The following is a 19,944-nucleotide window of genomic DNA, read 5'->3' on the forward strand; positions in this document are numbered from 1 at the left end:
TGCATTTTCTTTTCATCATGCAGGTGATTCCACCTTCTTCTAAGTTTAACATCAGTGACTTCAGTTTTTCCTTCCCTCAGTCACCACTGGTCACTTTTTCTCTTCAGGCCATCCTGACCCATTGGCCTTACCTCCCTGCCTCAAGTTCCCTTTTGTCCCAGCCCTTCCTCTGCCCTGGATTTCACACACACAAGCCCCTAAGCCTGAATACTCCTCCCCTCCGTCACTTTTTAAGGGGAGACAGGAAAGAGGAACAAGAAATCACCAGTAAGTTTTGACAGCTGCTGAAGAAGACTAATGGGTTTCTAAGGAAACAGAAAAGCAGCAGCCATTTTAGTGGCATTTGCTGTATGAAAAATATGTAGACACTGACAACACCCTCCCTTCCCCCTCCCCCCATACACCCGTGGCGCGCTCTCTCCTTCCCCGCTTCAGAGGCCCCAAAGTGAGGGCTTGGACCTCGGTCTCCCGAGGACGCAGCGGCCACCTGTGGCAGGTGGCCGGAGACCCGGGGTCGCCACCCCCACCTCTGGCGGGCGGGACCGCGAGACCGCTCACCTCAGGCGCCGCAGTGCAGCCCGCGGGCAGCTCAGGCCCTCCTGGCCCCCGCGTGCCGCCCCTCCAGGCCCCTCCCTCGCCGGGCCCCCTGCCCAGCAGGCCGCGGGCGCCCGCTGGGAGGGCGGTGGGAGGGCGGGCCCGTTGCAGCCGCGCTCGTGGCGGGGCGGGCCGGGAGGAGCCGGGTCCGCGAGGCGGAGCAGAGGCAGAGCGAGCGGGAGGTCTCCGCAGCTGGGGCCACCGCGCGCCGCTGCCCAACATGGTCGCTGCGCACGCTGCCCATTCTTCCTCCTCTGCCGAGTGGATCGCCTGCCTGGATAAAAGGTATCTCGGGAAAGGCCCGCAGCTAGGTGCCGGGGCTCTGCGGCTCTGCGCCTGCCGGGAGTCCGCCCGCGGGTGCGGCGGTCAGGAGCCGCAGCTCCATACCTGGGGCGCAGCGCGGCCGAGGCGGTGGGTGGCGAGGAGCCCCTGGCGGGGGAGAGGGCTGCAGGTCTTCCTTAGGGATGCCGGAGGACACAGACCCCCGCCTCTAGTGGAGTGCCACTTGCATGATTATTACACGTGGTGGAGAAAAATGCACCCCCTTTGGGGGGGGGCACGATCCTTTCCAATCCTCCTCCCTCATTCACATTCTCCCCCCAACACGCTCCCCCCACCACACCCACCTACCCCTCCCGCTCCAGGCGCTGCTCTTGGATGGGGGGTTATTTTCTCTTGTATCACGGGACAGAATAGATTCGGGACAGAATAGATTTGTATCTTCTGGCCATTCAGACCGTTAGGGGTAAATGTAATTTAAGTTTTAAGGAGGGGGTTGGGGGAGGCAGGTGCAGAGTAGCATTCTTGTTTTGTTGTTGTGCCTGAAAACAAAGTGTGAAGGATCCAGTGGAGCTGTCAAGTCCCTTGTCGAAATTCACGGCTTTTCTACCCCAACAGTCGCTCGCTCAAGGTCTGTGTGGGGAAGGTCACGCAGGAGGCTCCTTTCTTCTTAATGCCTTCTTCTGGGGGAAAAGACCCTTACTCTACAAAAATTAAAACCATAAAGCATTCTAACTCCCCACGACCGAACGCTCTATAAGCAGTGCGCCATGTGTTACAGCGGACTGCAGTTGTTTCCAGGCGCTGACAGCGTAATTTTCTGTTTGTCCAGATTGTGGGTTTAGAAGTAAACATTACACAGTATTTTAGCAATTATAGTTTATTACTCTGATTAAAAGGTGATGCATCTGAACTTTTAAGAACTGAACAAGAAATCTTGCAGAGTGATCTGCCTCTGCATTTCAGAGTTTGAGGCAGAAGGACCGTGATTCACGTCGTGCAGCTATCTGCATGACATCTCTGTTTGCACTTGTGTGAAATATTTTTTGCTCTGCCATGTTGAAATTTCTACAATTAGCAGATTCATAACCAGATCAGATTTGAAAATCTTAAATGTGACATGATCTGCATACTCTAAAATTACAGGCCTTTGTTGAAAAAATTAAGTAATTTGAGAAAAGCTAAATGTGGCTCATTTGTATAACTTAATTTATCTGAGGAATAATCTTGACTTTCAGTTACCATACAGTAGCAAGATTTTTTGGCAGGCAGTGCCCTATTTATGTCTAAAATGATATGTACTAATATTAGAAGAGCTGCATGCAATAAATAGTAAGAGAATTGAAGTGATGGTTAAATCATACAGAATTATGTTGAGGAACTAAGAGCATATTTAAGTGAAGAGCCTGCTAATATAAGTAATCTGAATTTAATAATTTAAGAAAGATGAATTATAAAAGAAGAGAAAATCAAGCTCTGGCACTTAAACTATAAATAGTAGTGCTTCCTCATGAGTGGATTTTTTAGCTAATAGATTACATATTTCTCTTTGCAGAATTGCATGGCCTACCACTTTTTGAACACTCGGTAATTCACTGGAAACCCTTTAGTCAATAAGTACTTATGGCTAAATCATATAACAGTTCTAACACCAGTGGGGCATATTTGATCTGTCTTTTCATGATGTTACATTCATTTGCACAAAATGGATTTTTGGAATATGGTGTCACAATCTAATGCCATCATTCATGATGGGGGAAAAAATCTACCAGGAAAAAAAACCTCCACAAATACTGAGCCTACCATTAGTGGAGTGCAGGACAGTGGAGAGATCAGTAAGCTAAGGGTTTTAGGCCAAGAGCTGTCACCAACTCTGATCTTGGACACTTTTATTTCTTTGAGTGCCTGAGAAATGAGGATAGGACTATCTTTCTTAGCTCTGAGGGATGAGTGGATAAAAGAGAGGGCGAGAGAGAGACAGGTGGAATTACTTTGAAAACTGCACGGTGCCACTGCATGTATCCTGTATTTTATTTTGTAGTGTTAAGAGAATCTTGCATTTCCCATTGTGTTGATGCCAGAATTCCTATGAAGCCCAGGTTAGAAGTGGCAATCTCATTGTAAGTGGGCCTTGGAGGACTGGTTTTGAGGGTGCATTTTTACTTAGATTGTATATTTTTTAGGAGAGGAGAGTGCTGATGGAAGTTGGCCAGGGAAGCCTCCCGAAGCCACTCCTTAGTGCGGAAATTGCCCTCAATGTTTCTGGGAAATGCAATATTTGTACACTGTTCCAGACCCCACACTGGACATTAGGTATGCAGCAAAAAATAAAGGAGAAGCAATTTGTACTCTGGAATTGCTTATTAGCTTGGATGAGGGGAAGGGAGGGGATGAGGCTGAGGACAGCTACATAAAACAACTGACCACAATGCAGTTGTAAGTGCTTTAATGGAGATGTATAAAGTGCTTTGGGAATACAGAAAAGGGAGTCATTTGCTCTGCCAGGGACACTTCCCACAGATTCCTGCCTGTACCTCAGAGAATGAGGGGAATTTTACCAGCCAGACAGAGAATTAGTGGAGGGCAAGCCAGGCAGAGGGAGCAACTTGAGTAAATACCCAAAGGTGTGGTGGATAAGTATGCTAATTTCTTCCCAACCGTGGATTCCTCTTGTGATCAAATTTGGAATATAGGAATGTGTGTCCTATTTTTATAAAACTTTTTATTATGGAAAATTTCAAGCATATACAAAAAGAGAGAGAATAGTACAGTGAACCCCTACCTATTATTTGGCTAGTTTGTTGCTGGGACCTTTTCCACAGCTGGGAAATTTAGTTCATATAGATACATGGTACAAATGACCACTGTTGTGGATAACTAGAAGAACTCAGGGATTGGAAATAAAAGGGGGAGTTAAGGTGGAACATCTGCAGGAGTAGGGAAGTTTGCAATAAAAGCTGAAGCAAAAACCCAAACCAACACCAAAAACAAAGCAAGAAAAATAAAGCCTTAGCGTGTATCATAATGCCTAACAAATTTATCATGGCCAGGCCAATGCTGTATAAACTTGTATGTGGGGGAGGAGGGTGAAAAATATGTAAATATGAGGATTAGATTAAAGAAAGATTATTCAAAGCTTTTTATGTACCAGTCATCCAAGCTCTGATGGGACCTAGGAGATGAGAATTGACAAATACTAATCTTAAAGTCAGAAAGACATTGAGCATTTGGATGAAAGACATTGAAAGAAAATCTCAGCAGACATGTTGTTAAAGCTAAACAAGTTTACCACTATCTCAATGATCTTAAAATTACTCCTGGTTCAGGATGATAACTAGCAATGAATTCCATAGTACCCATTGTTTGGTATTTGATATGCAAAAGGTCATTTATTTTAGTGTTTAATTTTGGTGAAAATTTTTTCTCAAAAGGTTTTAAGTTTAGCACCTATGAATTTAAGGATTATGCTTATTTATAGGATTATAATTCTCATGGTTAGTCAGGGAGTACTATGAAGGAGACAGCATGTTCATGTATGTATAGTGAATGATTGAATTCATCACTATGGAGCTGGAATTGGCAGATTATAGCCTGTGGGCAGAATCTGGCTCACAGCCTGTTTTTATATACCACGTGAGCTAAGAAATGATTTTACATTTCTAAATGGTTGGAAATAAATCAAGAGAAAAAGAATATCTGTGTCCCATGAAAATTATATGAAATTAAAATTTCAGTGTCCATAAATAAATGTTTCTTGGAACACAGCCATGTTCCTCCTTTTACATATAGTCTGTGCCTGCTTTTGCGCTATAAAGGCAGAGTAGAGTAACTGTGACAGAGATGGTATGGCCCACAAAGCCTAAAATATCTACTCTCTAGCCCTTTACAAACAAAATTGCCATATCATGCTATAGATAAAAGTATTTAGTGAATTACCAACACTGAAACCATTGTACATGAAAGAAAATATCTTCATCCAGGAAGGATTTTACAATATTTGATTGCTTGTTTTTAGTTGGAAATAAAGCGTATAGAGAGGTCCTTCATTTGATTGGCTTACTTGAGGACTACTGGAGATCACAGGCTAGAGTAGAAAATGACATTCATGTGGTATCTATGTAAACATTCTTTAAGTATCAAAGAATTTTAAAAATGCCTCTTAGTTTCTTTGCCATTTGACTTAACAACCACAAATAGATGTTGAGTTAGCTATTTATTGTGTTGTGGTTGAATGAGAATGGAAGAAATCAAGTAACAAAATGCTTGGTAGCACACATGGTGAGAGATAATGACTCAGATATCAGAGAGTTATCAGATGTGGTCTGTCCTTGAGGGATGTAGATCAAAGAAGCACATGGAGCAGAAGAGCATCAGTGGGGCCGACTGGGTCTACCCAGGCAGGTCCCAAGGGATGACAATATCCTGTTGAATGCTCCAGGCCCAGGACTGGCCTTGCAATCTTGGAATTCCTATTTGTCAGCACACCAGGAATTAATATGTCTTTCAGTGACAGATACACATGCATCAGACTCTTGGAGACTATAAAACCAGACTGGCAGTTTATTAATTTGACAATAAAATCTGAAATGCCAGAGAAGCAGATACTCACATCATTTGGCCAATGGATTCTTTCTCTTTAAGCAAGCTGTATGGGAAGTCCAATTGTTATCAGAATTTATGCATTTACAGTGAGAAGCAAAGTCCCCAGGAGGTCGGGACACTTGCATCTTCTGGGCAGCACTTTCTCTTCTTAGAAGGACAGAGCCCAGGAGTTGAATTACAATCAGAAGGTAGTTCTGGGAATCCTTCAGTTTTCCTCTTCCAGTTAGAGAACCATCACATGTGCTCTCATAGCACACTTTGTCCAATGCTGTGATAACACAAACCAAACTCCAGTGTGATTTATTCATTTATTTTTCCACTGTAATTTATTCATTAGTTTTATCTCTGGCTTCAGGACAGTGTCTTGATTGTAGAAGGTGCTAATGGCTTGGCTTGGCCAGATGTACCCTCCTTGGGGATGGAGTGGCCTCTGCAGTCTTGTAGCAAGTCTTTCGGTCCGCCACCTTTGCCACGGAAAGGGCTTGGGTGGGCATTGCTGATATCTGCCTCTGCTGCTCCTTCTTTGTTGCCTTGGCTGATGTGAAAACTTTTTGTTTTTTTTTTGTAAATGGCATTGTATTGCTTTATTCTAATTTATTTTAAAAATCTATTTTTAATAGAGTTAAAAATCTCTATTATTAAAATCTTTTTATTATGAAAAATTTCAGAATATACAGAAAGAAGAGAGAATAGTATAGTAAATTACCTTGTACCCTCTCACTCCAACAATCATCAACTCACAGCCAATCTTGTTTTATTTATACCCCCATCCATTCCCCACCACACCCAGGATTATTTTGAAGGAAATCCAGGATATCATATTATCTCATTTATAAATATTCTAGGAACTCTTTATATTTAAAAAATTCCATTAGCATACCTAAAAATATTTGATAGTAATTCCCTAATATAATAAAATATCCAGTCAGTGTTCAAATTTCCCCATTTATCTTACACCTTTTTCTTTTTTGCTGTTTGAATCAGGATCCAAATAAGTTGTATTTAGTTGATAGGTCTCTTGAGTCTTTTTTAATGTCTGGATTCTCCCTCTTTCTTTTTCTTCCTTATCATTTATTTGTTGCAGAAACCACTTTTTAAGAGTCTGAATTATGTTAATTGTACCCCTATAGCGTCTTTTAACATGCCTTTCTGTCCCTCGTATTTTCTGTAAACTGGTATTTGGATCTAAAAACTCAGTTGAATTCAGATTTGATTTTTTGGCAAGAATCCTTCATTGTGCTTCCAGCATGAGACACGTATTGTCAAGATACCTGTTTTTGTGATGTTAGCAATATAATGTTTTTAAAATTTAATGCTTGGTGAAATATATTGTTTATGACTTCTTAGGGGACATCTCACTGTAGCCCCAAATGCATGGGAATGCAATTAGAGAACAACACAAACTAACATATAATCAAGGGTTAAATTGTGTGTTTCTGACTCTGTTTGACCTAGGATTTTAGAAAAGGAAAGGTGTAGCCAGAACTGGACTCCCTCAGCCAGGGGCCTTTGGGGGTGGGTGTGCCCAGGGGGCAATGGCTGTTAGAGAAGGGTGCCTGGGCCACCTGCCACCCCCTTGGCCAAGCAGCTTGGCTTCCTGAACCCCATCTTGGAGCCCAGAAGATACTTCAGAGAAAGAGTGGTGTTCAGCAAAGCAAAGTCAGCGTCCTTGTCTTAGTTTGGTTTTCCCCCATCTGGACTATCGGCTCTTCCTCTGTAAATTGAGGCTGGGACTGGAAAATCCCTTTTTAGGTCTCATATCCTATGAGTGTATAAGATTTCATAGTCCTTCCATAGTAGCTGCTTATTTTTCTGGACCACTTCCCTACCCCCGAGACAGCTAGTTTTTTTAAAAAAGTCAAGTTTAAATCCATCTTGACCCATCCTGAACAGTGGCAGTGAAAGGTGAGTTCCTCCTAAGGTACCTTTAATTCACAGAGGGAGAGGAGAGAAGTAGTTGGGGGTGCTGAGAGACTGAGGAACGAGCAAAAGGATGGAAATAAGTGGGTGGGGAGGATGATAGAGAAAGAACAAGCCAAACATCTGAAAGGAAACAACTTGGCAGCAGTGGAGTTGGAACCAGTCGCAGAATCATGTTTACTCAGCTGGATCTGTGCGAATCCACTTGCTTTCCCTGAATGAAAAGAAAAACAAAGGAGAAAAGTGCCTGACGCTACCCTCTCTTCTCACAAGTGCTCTTTCTTGGAGCACCCATCCATTTGCTTGACTTTGCATGGTTTACTTATACTTTGTATCCTTGGTTTATCTTCTATACCATATGTATTTTTATCTCCCTGTTGGATATTCCCACATGAATATCCCATTAATATTTCATGGCAGACATTGTTTTCCTTCACTTATCTCAGCTACAGAGACTGATAAACAAAATTCGTTATTTTCCCAGGCTCCTTTGTGGCTGGATGGCCATGTGACACAGTTCTGGCCAATGAGACATAGCAGAAGTGTATTGGAGGCTTCTAGGAAAGCTTGTGCTTTCCTAATGAAAGACACAGCTGTATTTGGCACTTCTTCCTCTCTTCTTCCTGCTTAGAATGACTACCTCAGGCCTGGGCCTATGGCAGCCAACATGTAATCCCAGAAGGAAGGTCCAGGAAAACACAGAGACCCCAGTTCTGACTTTGTCCAGATGCTAGACCTATGTCAAGAGTCCTCTACCTTCAGATTTATTATTTTGTGAAGGGAAAAACCACATTTGTATAAACCATTTTAGATTTTCTGTCATTTGCAGTAAAAACTATCCCTGAGACTCAACTTGTCTAAAACTGGCTTCATCTTTCTTAACCCTCCTCCCCATTAGCATTTCTTACTATCCTATTTTACTAATGACACCTACTATTCTGTCATTCTCAAAACTTTGAAGTTACCTGTGATTCCTCTCTTTTCCATATCCCTTTTACATCAAACTAGTCACCAATTCTTCTATTGGCCTTTATGTTTTACTGCTTTATTTCATGACCATATCATCGGATCCTCTGCTTCTAGTCTGAAAAACAAGGTATATTCAATTCAGCTTTGTTTTATGGTTAGACAAGTCTGGATTCAAACTCTGTCACCTCTGCTTGATATCCATGTGATCTTGGCCAAGTTATTAACCTTTCTGAACCTTCATTTCCACATCTACAAATGAGGTTCCCAGTACCAGCTGGGATAGGTAGGTAATGGCTGTGTTAATGTTTGTGGACTAATGCAAGAGAAGCGTCATGGTCTTCTATAAGTAAAGTGAGAGCATACTGTATGGGTTAAAGAGTTTGGCCTTGAGATCCAGACTCTGGACTTAAATCCCACTTCCAATTTTATTAATGGTGTAACTTTGGACAAGTTATTTAGTTCTATATTTGTTTTATAGTTTCCTTAGGATTTTCTAGGTAGGAAATCTTATTTGTGAACACTGACAGTTTTACTTCTTTTTGACCTGTTTTTATTTATTTTTCCTTCCTTATTGCATTGGCTAGGACTTCCAGAACAAGGTTGAATAGAAGGGGTGAGAATGGACATCCTTATTTTGTGTAACACTGATATCATGATTTCTTTAAAGATGCTTTACAACTATCATCTGGGCCAAGAGTTTTCTTTATGGGAAACTTTTTGATAACAAATTCAATCTCTTTAATAATTCAGATTTTCTCTTTCTTCTTGTGTCACTATTGGTAGGTTGTTTCAAGAGTTTTTACAGTCCTTCTAAGTAATCAAATTTCTTGGCCTAGAGTTGTTCCTAGCATTCCCTTATTATCCTTTTAATGTTCTTAGGATGTGTAAGGATGTCCACTCTTTCATTTCTCATATCAGTAATTTGCCTGCTCTCTTTTTCTTGATCAGTCTTGCTGGGTGTTCTAGTTTGCTAATGCTGCCGGAATGCAAAACACCAGAGATGGATTGGCTTTTATAAAAGGGGGTTTATTTGGTTACACAGTTACAGTCTTAAGGCCACAAAGTGTCCAAGGTAATGCATCAGCAATTGGGTACCTTCACTAGAGAATGGCCAGTGGTATCCGGAAAACCTATGGTAGCTGTGAAGGCACGTGGCTGGCATCTGCTCCAAAGTTCTGGTTTCAAAATGGCTTTTTCCCAGGATGTTCCTCTGTAGGCTGCAGTTCCTCAAAAATGTCACTCTTAGTTGCACTTGGGTTGTTGTCTCTTAGCTTCTCCGGAGCAAGAGTCTGCTTACAACAGCTGTCTTCAAACTGTCTCTCATATGCAGCTCCTGTGCTTTCTTCAAAGTGTCCCTCTTGACTGTAGTAAGCTGGCTCCTTCTGTCCGAGCTTATATACTGTTCCAGTAATCAGGGCCTATACTGAATGGTCAGGGCCACACCTCCATGGAAATTATCTCATCAGTGTTATCACTTACAGTTGGGTGGGGCACATCTCCATGGAAACACTCAAAGAATTCCAATCTAATCAGCACTAAAATGTCTGCCCCACAAGATTGCATCAAAGAATATGGCTTTTTCTGGGGGACATAATACATTCAAACCGGCATACTGTTCTCAAATTTGTTAATCTTTTTAAAGACCTAACTTTTGGTTGATTTCCTCTGTTTTCTGAGAAATTCATTCATTTCTGCTTTATCTTATTTCCCCTTTTATTTACTTTGGATTTAACTTGCTCTTCCTTTCCTGGCTTCTTAAGGTGGAATCTTAGATAATTAATTTTAAACATTTCTTCTTTTCTAATATAAGCATTGAAATCTATAGTTTCACATGGCCAGCACAAAGAAGGAAGCATAGTCATTTCATTATTTAGTGTATACAAATTAAAACTGTTTCCTCCAGAGAAGAACAACTAAGGAAGCTGTTGGCTCCTCAGCTTCATGGAGGATATAGTGTGCATTGTGATGTACAATATCCTCAACAATTTCCCTACAGTGAATTCAGCAATGGATTACATACAGCTCCTTCAATACATCTTGATAGCATAATGCCAATGAGGCATTGAAAGAGAGTGATTTTTCTAGGTGGCAAATGTACAGCTCTCTGATGGTCTGACAATCCAAGAATATAGGTGAGGATATTTTAGGACTAGATCGATTACTTCTTTTCTAAGAAATCCTCCATAAGTACTGTTTTTTGCTGCTGAGCTATTGATAATCATTACAACTGGTAGCAGTGACTTTGAAATAATATTCCTCAAAGGATACCTGGACTGCTGGCTGTTACGTGTCGTTAGACGAACAACAGTATGATTTTGGAGCAAGCCAAACTGGAGGGAAATTACATCCTTATTTGATAGCTGGGGAGCCAAACAATGATGTTTGCTTTATTGGTGGTTGATCCTTTTCTGTGACAGCATAGGCCAGAGTGTATTCTGAAGCAATAACATTGGTGTCACTCTAACATGCAAATGGTGGTCAAGAGCCCACAGGTTATGCCACAGAGCATGGTCCCTGTAATTGTAGCCTTAGAAACCAAGGAACTTGTGCCATATGTTAATTGCACTGAAGCAATTTTAAAATGCTTATTTTTGAGTAATACAATTTTCTAGAAACCCTCTCACGGAATAAAATTGATTGTAAAATGTAAGCATATTAAATAGGATGACTTGCTTCATAGTTTTATTACCAACAAATTGGTTAAAAGTTTAGGAGCCTCTCTCTTTTTTAATTAAATGGGGAAATAATTTTTTAAAGGCCCTCAGAAAAGACTTAATATTTGATGTTGGAAACAGATAGAAAAGGTCTTTGATAGTAACTGACATGACTTGCAATTTAATAATATGATTCTTAATATTATATATTAAGTTTCAATTCTGTTAAAACCTTAAAATAAGGGCATTAAGGTCTTGCCTGGTATCCGGACTCTGGCAGCTTTACTTTTTTAATAGTCACTGGTTATTTATTGAACATGTTATAGAAAAAGTTGGGTTCTTGACTCTTAAACATATTTTTTATCCTCTTTGAGTACAGATTTTAAACAGAGTTGGGATCTAAGAAAGTTGTGCCTCCAGTATCCCTTACCAATTCTTTTGCCACTCCTTTCCCTGCCTCCTTCTCCCTGTCTCATGTTCTCTTCCTTCTTCTCCAATCCAGATGAGTTCTAGGAAAATGATCTGATTTTAGTCATCTACTCTCCTATGTTCATTAATTCATTCAAGATTTTACTCTCTGTGCCAGGCATTTGCTGGGGATACGTTAGTAAACAAAATTGACAATGCCCCTACCTCATGAATTTAGAGTTGGGGAGACATTTATTCATTCAGTCAGTCAGTCTTCAAAAAATTATTTATTGAGTTCCTAGTATGCGCTGGATACAGTTCATAGTGGTTAGAAACACAGTGGTGAACAAAAAAAGGAAAAGTTAGTAATAAATGCTATGAAGCCAAAGTTAAGAGACATAGAGTGATGGGGTAGGGCAACACTCAGTAGACAAATATAGACAAATCTATACTACAATGTCAGATAGTGATAAGAGCAATGAAGGAAATAATAGAAAAAGGTGAGAGACTGAGGGTCAGTATCTCTTTAGAGATGGAGGTTAGGGGGACCTTTCTGTAGTAGTCACATTTGATCAAAGGCCTTGAATAAATGGAGAGACCATCCAGCATGAATTTAAGTCAGCGTAATCCAGGCCTCACCCAACAGGTCGATGAGGTATTTTGGAGAACAAGCATCAGACTAGTAGTACCTGTGGTGAGGACACAGGCTGAGGAAGGATGGTATTTCTCTTTTGCTTAGTAACGAGGCTTTGTTTTGAGAAAGTGCCTAAAGTATATAATTTCCTTTTGTTGATGTAATAGACAAAGATAATTTTGATGAAAGATAAAATGATGAAAGAGATAAATGAAGACTTTTGAAAATTTGGTTGATCATTTAAAGATGCCAAAAATTATCTTCACTTTAGTGTTTCTTTATAATAGTATTTGGGGAAAGAAGAAAGCTACTGCTAGAGAGCTAGGGAGTCCGTACAGATGGAAGAAAGGTGCTCTCAGTTAAAGGAGGTTATAGAAGTACCATGTGTGTGTTTTTGACTTCTGATACTGATGGCTGACTGATGGTGGTATGCACATCCCCAGCCTGCTGATGGCCTTTTTGTTTTCATATTTAGCCTGTTTACTTTCATCAGGTGATAAATTTGTCTGGTACCTTTGTGGGGTCAGTGTTCTCTAAGACAGACCTCCAAGACACATGTACCAGAGCAAGAAAATGGTTCTGGATACCTAGGAACCCCAACAATTTATTTTCAGGATTTGTTCACTATCTTAAACAATTTTTTTCTATCATTATTCCACCACCTGCCTTTTGATAATGTTTGTGTATTGAATTCTTATCTTATTTTCCTCATCAGCTTATTAAATGATATGGTAATATGTTTCAAAATTTTTGTTCATATGAAAAATTGAAGGCAACTTGAAGACAGTAAGTCTATTGTGAACTCAGGGCACCATGCTTAGAGCAGATTCATAAATATTCGCTGGTGGTATATGAAGATCTAATTTGTAGAGTTAGATGTATCTTGTTAGTAACCAGGTCTTACATTTTATTTACCCAAATAATTTAAATAATTACACTGAATCCCTGTTTAATTGTCCAGATCATTAGAGCATAAATAAGGATCCCTTGAACCTTAATCGTTCTGCTCTCCATTGGCAACAGAGGGTTAACTCAGAGAAACTACCAAGAGGACCATATAGTAAGGCAGCTTCATCTATAAGGCAGAGCTCTGAAGTATGTCTGAACCTCGGTGCCCAGCTGTTTAAATAGGAATAGAATACAATTGTATTGTGCTTTTTTCATTTCCTTGTTCTATAACTGTATGTTACCAGCTTGTGAATACTCCCTTATCTTTTCTCAATTGAAGTTTACATTATCTCTATTGCTTTGCTTCCTACTTTTTCTGCACTTCAGTGGGTATTTCTCGTAACAACTTTAGAGGTTTGTTTTAGAATTCAGTATTCAACAGACTATGATGCTAAAGTAAAGCTCATTTAAAAAACAACTCTGTGCTTAGATGATTAAAAATTTTTTGTCTTTATCATTAGAAGTTCTAGCCTTAAATATCCACAAGAGAAATGAGCAATGGAACTGTTGCGCAGAGAAGCTTAAGAGTCAAAAGTGCGATTGTATAAAAATGTAGCTTATCGGGGGTGACAACGGGATTGGGAAAGCCATAAGGACCACACTCCCCTTTGTCTAGTTTATAAATGGATGAGTAGAAAAATGGGGGAAGGAAACAAACAAACAGACAAAGGCACCCAGTGTTCTTTTTTACTTTAATTGCTCTTTTTCACTTTCATTATTATTATTGTTATTTTTGTGTGTGTGGTAATAAATGTGTCAGGGATTGATTTTGGAGATGAATGTACAACTATGTAATGGTACTGTGAACAATCGAATGTACGCTTTGTTTTATATGACTGCGTGGTATGTGAATATACCTCAATAAAATGAATATAAAAAAATAAAATAAAATGCTTACCAAAAAAAAAAGAGTCAAAAGTGGGCTTTACTTAAACCTATTGTTTGGATTGGCTGAAAGAGAATCATAAAGTAGTCAAATTGCAAAATTAAAATAATTTTTAATGTATTTATATTATTCATCACTTTTAGGAAAAGTGTGTGTGTGTTGGGGATATTACCATCCAAAAACACAGTCCTAAAGGGTCAGGCCCACCTGATCTGACATCAAACAGAGAAACAAGTCTCTTTGTTTTGGTGAGAAGGTGAGTTTATTGAAGATGCGTTAACAAGGAACTGGAGGAAAAAAAACTTTCTAAGACCAGTTCAGAGTGAGAAGAGTGGTTTGGACTTTTATAACCCCAAGGAGACAAAGAAATGGCCAAGATCCTGAAGAAAGCAGAAGAGAAAAAAAAAATAGAGGAGAAAAAGCTGTTTGGTTAGATCTCCTGTTATCTTGAAGTCCTCCCCTCATTCAGGCTTGTTTTTCAAGAGAAGGCACGGGTTATCAGACCATATGGTGATATCCCACATATCCTCAATGCTGGGAAAGTTCCTGGAAACAGAGAGTAAGTTGAGATTAGAGGAACAGCAAGTTATTTTAACAAGGGCTTTTTATGTTTAGAATAACTCAAGCTGCTTGAGTGAAGTGATCGTAATAAACAGTTTTTTGTTTGTTTGTTTGTTTTGCTATTGAAGAAAATACTAAGCATTTTCCACTAAAGAATTATATTGTTTTTTCTACTTATCCAGCTATCAGGGAGAGGAGAGAGTGAACATCAATAAAATAAAACAATAGGATGGATGATTTTTAAAATATTGGAAAATTAAAATTATCTTAAATAGGTGCTGTACTCCTTTCCATTTCAGTTGAACTAACCTCAATTTTCTTTTATTTATTCAAACTAACCTTGATTTTCTATGTATTCACTTATTGGTTTTTATCTACTTATAAAGAATTTTATAGTCAAATTCTGTCACCTAAGAATTCCTCTACTTATAGGATAGCATTTGAAATTTTGCTTTTAAATTGGAACAAGCAACACAGGCCCAAAGTTGATTGTATGTGCTGAATCCTACTTATTTCTATAATTATACACTAGAAACTTCATTGATAAGAATTTTATCTCATATGATTTGTATTGAAGGAATTAAAAGAGGTTTTTAAATATGAGTAATGAAAGAAAATACAGGGAAAAGGGGGAAAATCCAACTGATGTTTAGAATACTAAAACAGATATCTGAGGCAATAGCACAACACTGGGCTGAAACTTGAGTGACATGTGACATGGTTGCTACCACATCCTTCTGTCTTTTTTGATTTGTGAGAGTTGTGTATTGCAGCTGAGAACTGAAAAAGTGTGCACACATCCCTACTTCTTTCTGAAAGCGTTACCACTTGGCATGTGTTGACATGTCTTTCTTTTTCCCATTCCTTGGCTTACCCAAAGGAAAATGATAGGAGCTTATGAAAGGTTATGGATCCCTATGCTACAGAATCATAGTCAATTCATAGTCAATATTTGGAAGAGACCAAGAAGAAACAAAACTAGGCTAAAAGAAGATGAGGATGAAAGGAATAAAAGATAATAGGGGAGGGGAGGCGGGGCAAGATGGCAGACTGGTGAGCTGTATGTTTTAGTTACTCCTCCAGGAAAGTAGGTAAAAAGCCAGGAACTGCGTGGACTGGACACCACAGAGCAATCTGTCTTTGGGCATACTTCATACAACACTCATGAAAACGTGGAACTGCTGAGATCAGCGAAATCTGTAAGTTTTTGCGGCCAGGGGACCCGCGCCCCTCCCTGCCAGGTTCAGTCCCGGGGGAGGAGGGGCTGTCAGCTCCAGGAAGGAGAAGGGAGAATTGCAGTGGCTGCTCTCATCGGAAACTCATTCTACTGATTCAAACTCCAACCATAGATAGACTGAGGCCAGACACCAGAGACTCTGAGAGCAGCCAGCCCAGCAGAGAGGAGACGGGCATAGAAGGAAAACAACACGAGAAGCTCCAAAGTAAAAGCAGAGGATTTTTGGAGTTCTGGTGAACACAGAAAGGGGAAGGGCGGAGATCAGGCCTTGAGGCGCATATGCAAATCCCGAAGCAAGGCTGATCTCTCTGCCCAGGGCACCTTTCCTTAATGGCCCTGATTGCTTTGTCTATTAGCATTTCAATAACCCATTAGATCTCTGAGGAGGGCCTTTTTTTTTTTTTTTTTTTTTTTTTTTTTTTTTTTTTTTAAATCCTTTTTGCTTTTTCTAAAACAATTACTCTAAGAAGCTCAATACAGAAAGCTTCAAAGAATTGAAATTTGGGCACGTCAAGTCAAGAGCAGAAATAAGAGAGCTCTGAGACAAAAGGCAATAATCCAGTGGCTGAGAAAATTCACTAAACAACACAACTTCCCAAGAAAAGGGGGGTGTCCGCTCACAGCCACCATCCTGGTGGACAGGAAACACTCCTGCCCATCGCCAGCCCCATAGCCCAGAGCTGCCCCAGACAACCCAGTGTGACGGAAGTGCTTCAAATAACAGGCACACACCACAAAACTGGGCGTGGACATTAGCCTTCCCTGCAACCTCAGCTGAATGTCCCAGAGCTGGGAAGGGGGAGCAGTGTGAATTAACAGAGCCCCATTCAGCCATCATTTGAGCAGACTGGGAGCCTCCCAACACAGCCCAGCAGCCCAGAACTGCCCTGGGGGGACGGCACTCACCTGTGACATAGCACAGTCATCCCTCAACAGAGGACCCGGGGTGCACAGCCTGGAAGAGGGGCCCACTTGCAAGTCTCAGGAGCCATACGCCAATACCAAAGACTTGTGGGTCAGTGGCAGAGACAAACTGTGGCAGGACTGAACTGAAGGATTAGACTATTGCAGTAGCTTTAAAACTCTAGGATCATCAGGGAGATTTGATTGTTAGGGCCACCCCCCCTCCCCGACTGCCCAGAAACACGCCCCACATACAGGGCAGGCAACACCAACTACACACGCAAGCTTGGGACACCAATTGGGCCCCACAAGACTCACTCCCCCACTCACCAAAAAGGCTAAGCAGGGGAGATCTGGCTTGTGGAGAACAGGTGGCTCGTGGACGCCACCTGCTGGTTAGTTAGAGAAAGTGTACTCCACGAAGCTGTAGATCTGATAAATTAGAGATAAGGACTTCAACTGGTCTACAAACCCTAAAAGAACCCTATCAAGGACAGCAAATGCCACGAGGCCAAAAACAACAGAAAATTATAAAGCATATGAAAAAACCAGACGATATGGATAACCCAAGCCCAAGCACCCAAATCAAAAGACCAGAAGAGACACACCTAGAGCAGCTACTCAAAGAACTAAAGATGAACAATGAGACCCTAGTACGGGATATGAAGGAAATCAAGAAGACCCTAGAAGAGCATAAAGAAGACATTGCAAGACTAAATAAAAAAATGGATGATCTTATGGAAATTAAAGAAACTGTTGACCAAATTAAAAAGATTCTGGACACTCATAGTACAAGACTAGAGGAAGTTGAACAACGAATCAGTGACCTGGAAGATGACAGAATGGAAAATGAAAGCATAAAAGAAAGAATGGGGAAAAAAATTGAAAAACTCGAAATGGACCTCAGGGATATGATAGATAATATGAAGCGTCCGAATATAAGACTCATTGGTGTCCCAGAAGGGGAAGAAAAGGGTAAAGGTCTAGGAAGAGTATTCAAAGAAATTGTTGGGGAAAACTTCCCAAATCTTCTAAACAACATAAATACACAAATCATAAATGCTCAGCGAACTCCAAATAGAATAAATCCAAAAAAACCCACTCCGAGACATATACTGATCACACTGTCAAACATAGAAGAGAAGGAGCAAGTTCTGAAAGCAGCAAGAGAAAAGCAATTCACCACATACAAAGGAAACAGCATAAGACTAAGTAGTGACTACTCAGCAGCCACCATGGAGGCGAGAAGGCAATGGCACGATATATTTAAAATTCTGAGAGAGAGGAATTTCCAGCCAAGAATACTTTATCCAGCAAAGCTCTCCTTCAAATTTGAGGGAGAGCTTAAATTTTTCACAGACAAAGAAATGCTGAGAGAATTTGCTAACAAGAGACCTGCCCTACTGGAGATACTAAAGGGAGCCCTACAGACAGAGAAACAAAAACAGGACAGAGAGACTTGGAGAAAGGTTCAGTACTAAAGATATTCGGTATGGGTACAATAAAGGATATTAATAGAGAGAGGGAAAAATATGGCAAACATAATCCAAAGGATAAGATGGCCGATTCAAGAAATGCCTTCACGGTTTTAACGTTGAATGTAAATGGATTAAACTCCCCAATTAAAAGATATAGATTCGCAGAATGGATCAAAAAAAATGAACCATCAATATGTTGCATACAAGAGACTCATCTTAGACACAGGGACACAAAGAAATTGAAAGTGAAAGGATGGAAAAAAATATTTCATGCAAGCTACAGCCAAAAGAAAGCAGGTGTAGCAATATTAATCTCAGATAAAATAGACTTCAAATGCAGGGATGTTTTGAGAGACAAAGAAGGCCACTACATACTAATAAAAGGGGCAATTCAGCAAGAAGAAATAACAATCGTAAATGTCTATGCACCCAATCAAGGTGCCACAAAATACATGAGAGAAACATTGGCAAAACTAAAGGAAGCAATTGATGTTTCCACAATAATTGTGGGAGACTTCAACACATCACTCTCTCCTATAGATAGATCAACCAGACAGAAGACCAATAAGGAGATTGAAAACCTAAACAATCTGATAAATGAATTAGATTTAACAGACATATACAGGACATTACATCCCAAATCACCAGGATACACATACTTTTCTAGTGCTCACGGAACTTTCTCCAGAATAGATCATATGCTGGGACATAAAACAAGCCTCAATAAATTTAAAAAGATTGAAATTATTCAAAGCACATTCTCTGACCACAATGGAATACAATTAGAAGTCAATAACCATCAGAGACTTAGAAAATTCACAAATACCTGGAGGTTAAACAACACACTCCTAAACAATCAGTGGGTTAAAGAAGAAATAGCAAGAGAAATTGCTAAATATATAGAGACGAATGAAAATGAGAACACAACATACCAAAACCTATGGGATGCAGCAAAAGCAGTGCTAAGGGGGAAATTTATAGCACTAAACGCATATATTAAAAAGGAAGAAAGAGCCAAAATCAAAGAACTAATGGATCAACTGAAGAAGCTAGAAAATGAACAGCAAACCAATCCTAAACCAAGTAGAAGAAAAGAAATAACAAGGACTAAAGCAGAAATAAATGACATAGAGAACAAAAAAACAATAGAAAGGATAAATATCACCAAAAGTTGGTTCTTTGAGAAGATCAACAAGATTGACAAGCCCCTAGCTAGACTGACAAAATCAAAAAGAGAGAAGACCCATATAAACAAAATAATGAATGAAAAAGGTGACATAACTGCAGATCCTGAAGAAATTAAAAAAATTATAAGAGGATATTATGAACAACTGTATGGCAACAAACTGGATAATGTAGAAGAAATGGACAATTTCCTGGAAACATATGAACAACCTAGACTGACCAGAGAAGAAATAGAAGACCTCAACCAACCCGTCACAAGCAAAGAGATCCAATCAGTCATCAAAAATCTTCCCACAAATAAATGCCCAGGGCCAGATGGCTTCACAGGGGAATTCTACCAAACTTTCCAGAAAGAACTGACACCAATCTTACTCAAACTCTTTCAAAACATTGAAAAAAATGGAACACTACCTAACTCATTTTATGAAGCTAACATCAATCTAATACCAAAACCAGGCAAAGATGCTACAAAAAAGGAAAACTACCGGCCAATCTCCCTAATGAATATAGATGCAAAAATCCTCAACAAAATACTTGCAAATCGAATCCAAAGACACATTAAAAAAATCATACACCATGACCAAGTGGGGTTCATTCCAGGCATGCAAGGATGGTTCAACATCAGAAAAACAATCAATGTATTACAACACATTAAAAACTCGAAAGGGAAAAATCAATTGATCATC

The 19,944-nt window shown here is 40.0% G+C and overlaps 1 protein-coding gene across 2 annotated transcripts in view; it reads left to right on the top strand.

Annotated features, from left to right (window-relative positions):
- Window positions 1–714: 714 nt before the first annotated feature.
- Window positions 715–19,944, top strand: part of RAPGEF4 (Rap guanine nucleotide exchange factor 4) — a 346,445-nt gene continuing 327,215 nt past the window's right edge. For both annotated transcript variants that reach the window (XM_037849336.1, XM_037849337.1), the window contains exon 1: window positions 715–879. In XM_037849336.1, coding sequence (XP_037705264.1) covers window positions 815–879 — 65 coding nt within the window. In that variant the 5' untranslated portion in view covers window positions 715–814. The remainder of the gene's footprint in view (window positions 880–19,944) is intronic.

This window comes from Choloepus didactylus, chromosome 9 (genome assembly GCF_015220235.1).
Source record: "Choloepus didactylus isolate mChoDid1 chromosome 9, mChoDid1.pri, whole genome shotgun sequence".
In the NCBI taxonomy this organism is placed as follows: domain Eukaryota; kingdom Metazoa; phylum Chordata; class Mammalia; order Pilosa; family Megalonychidae; genus Choloepus; species Choloepus didactylus.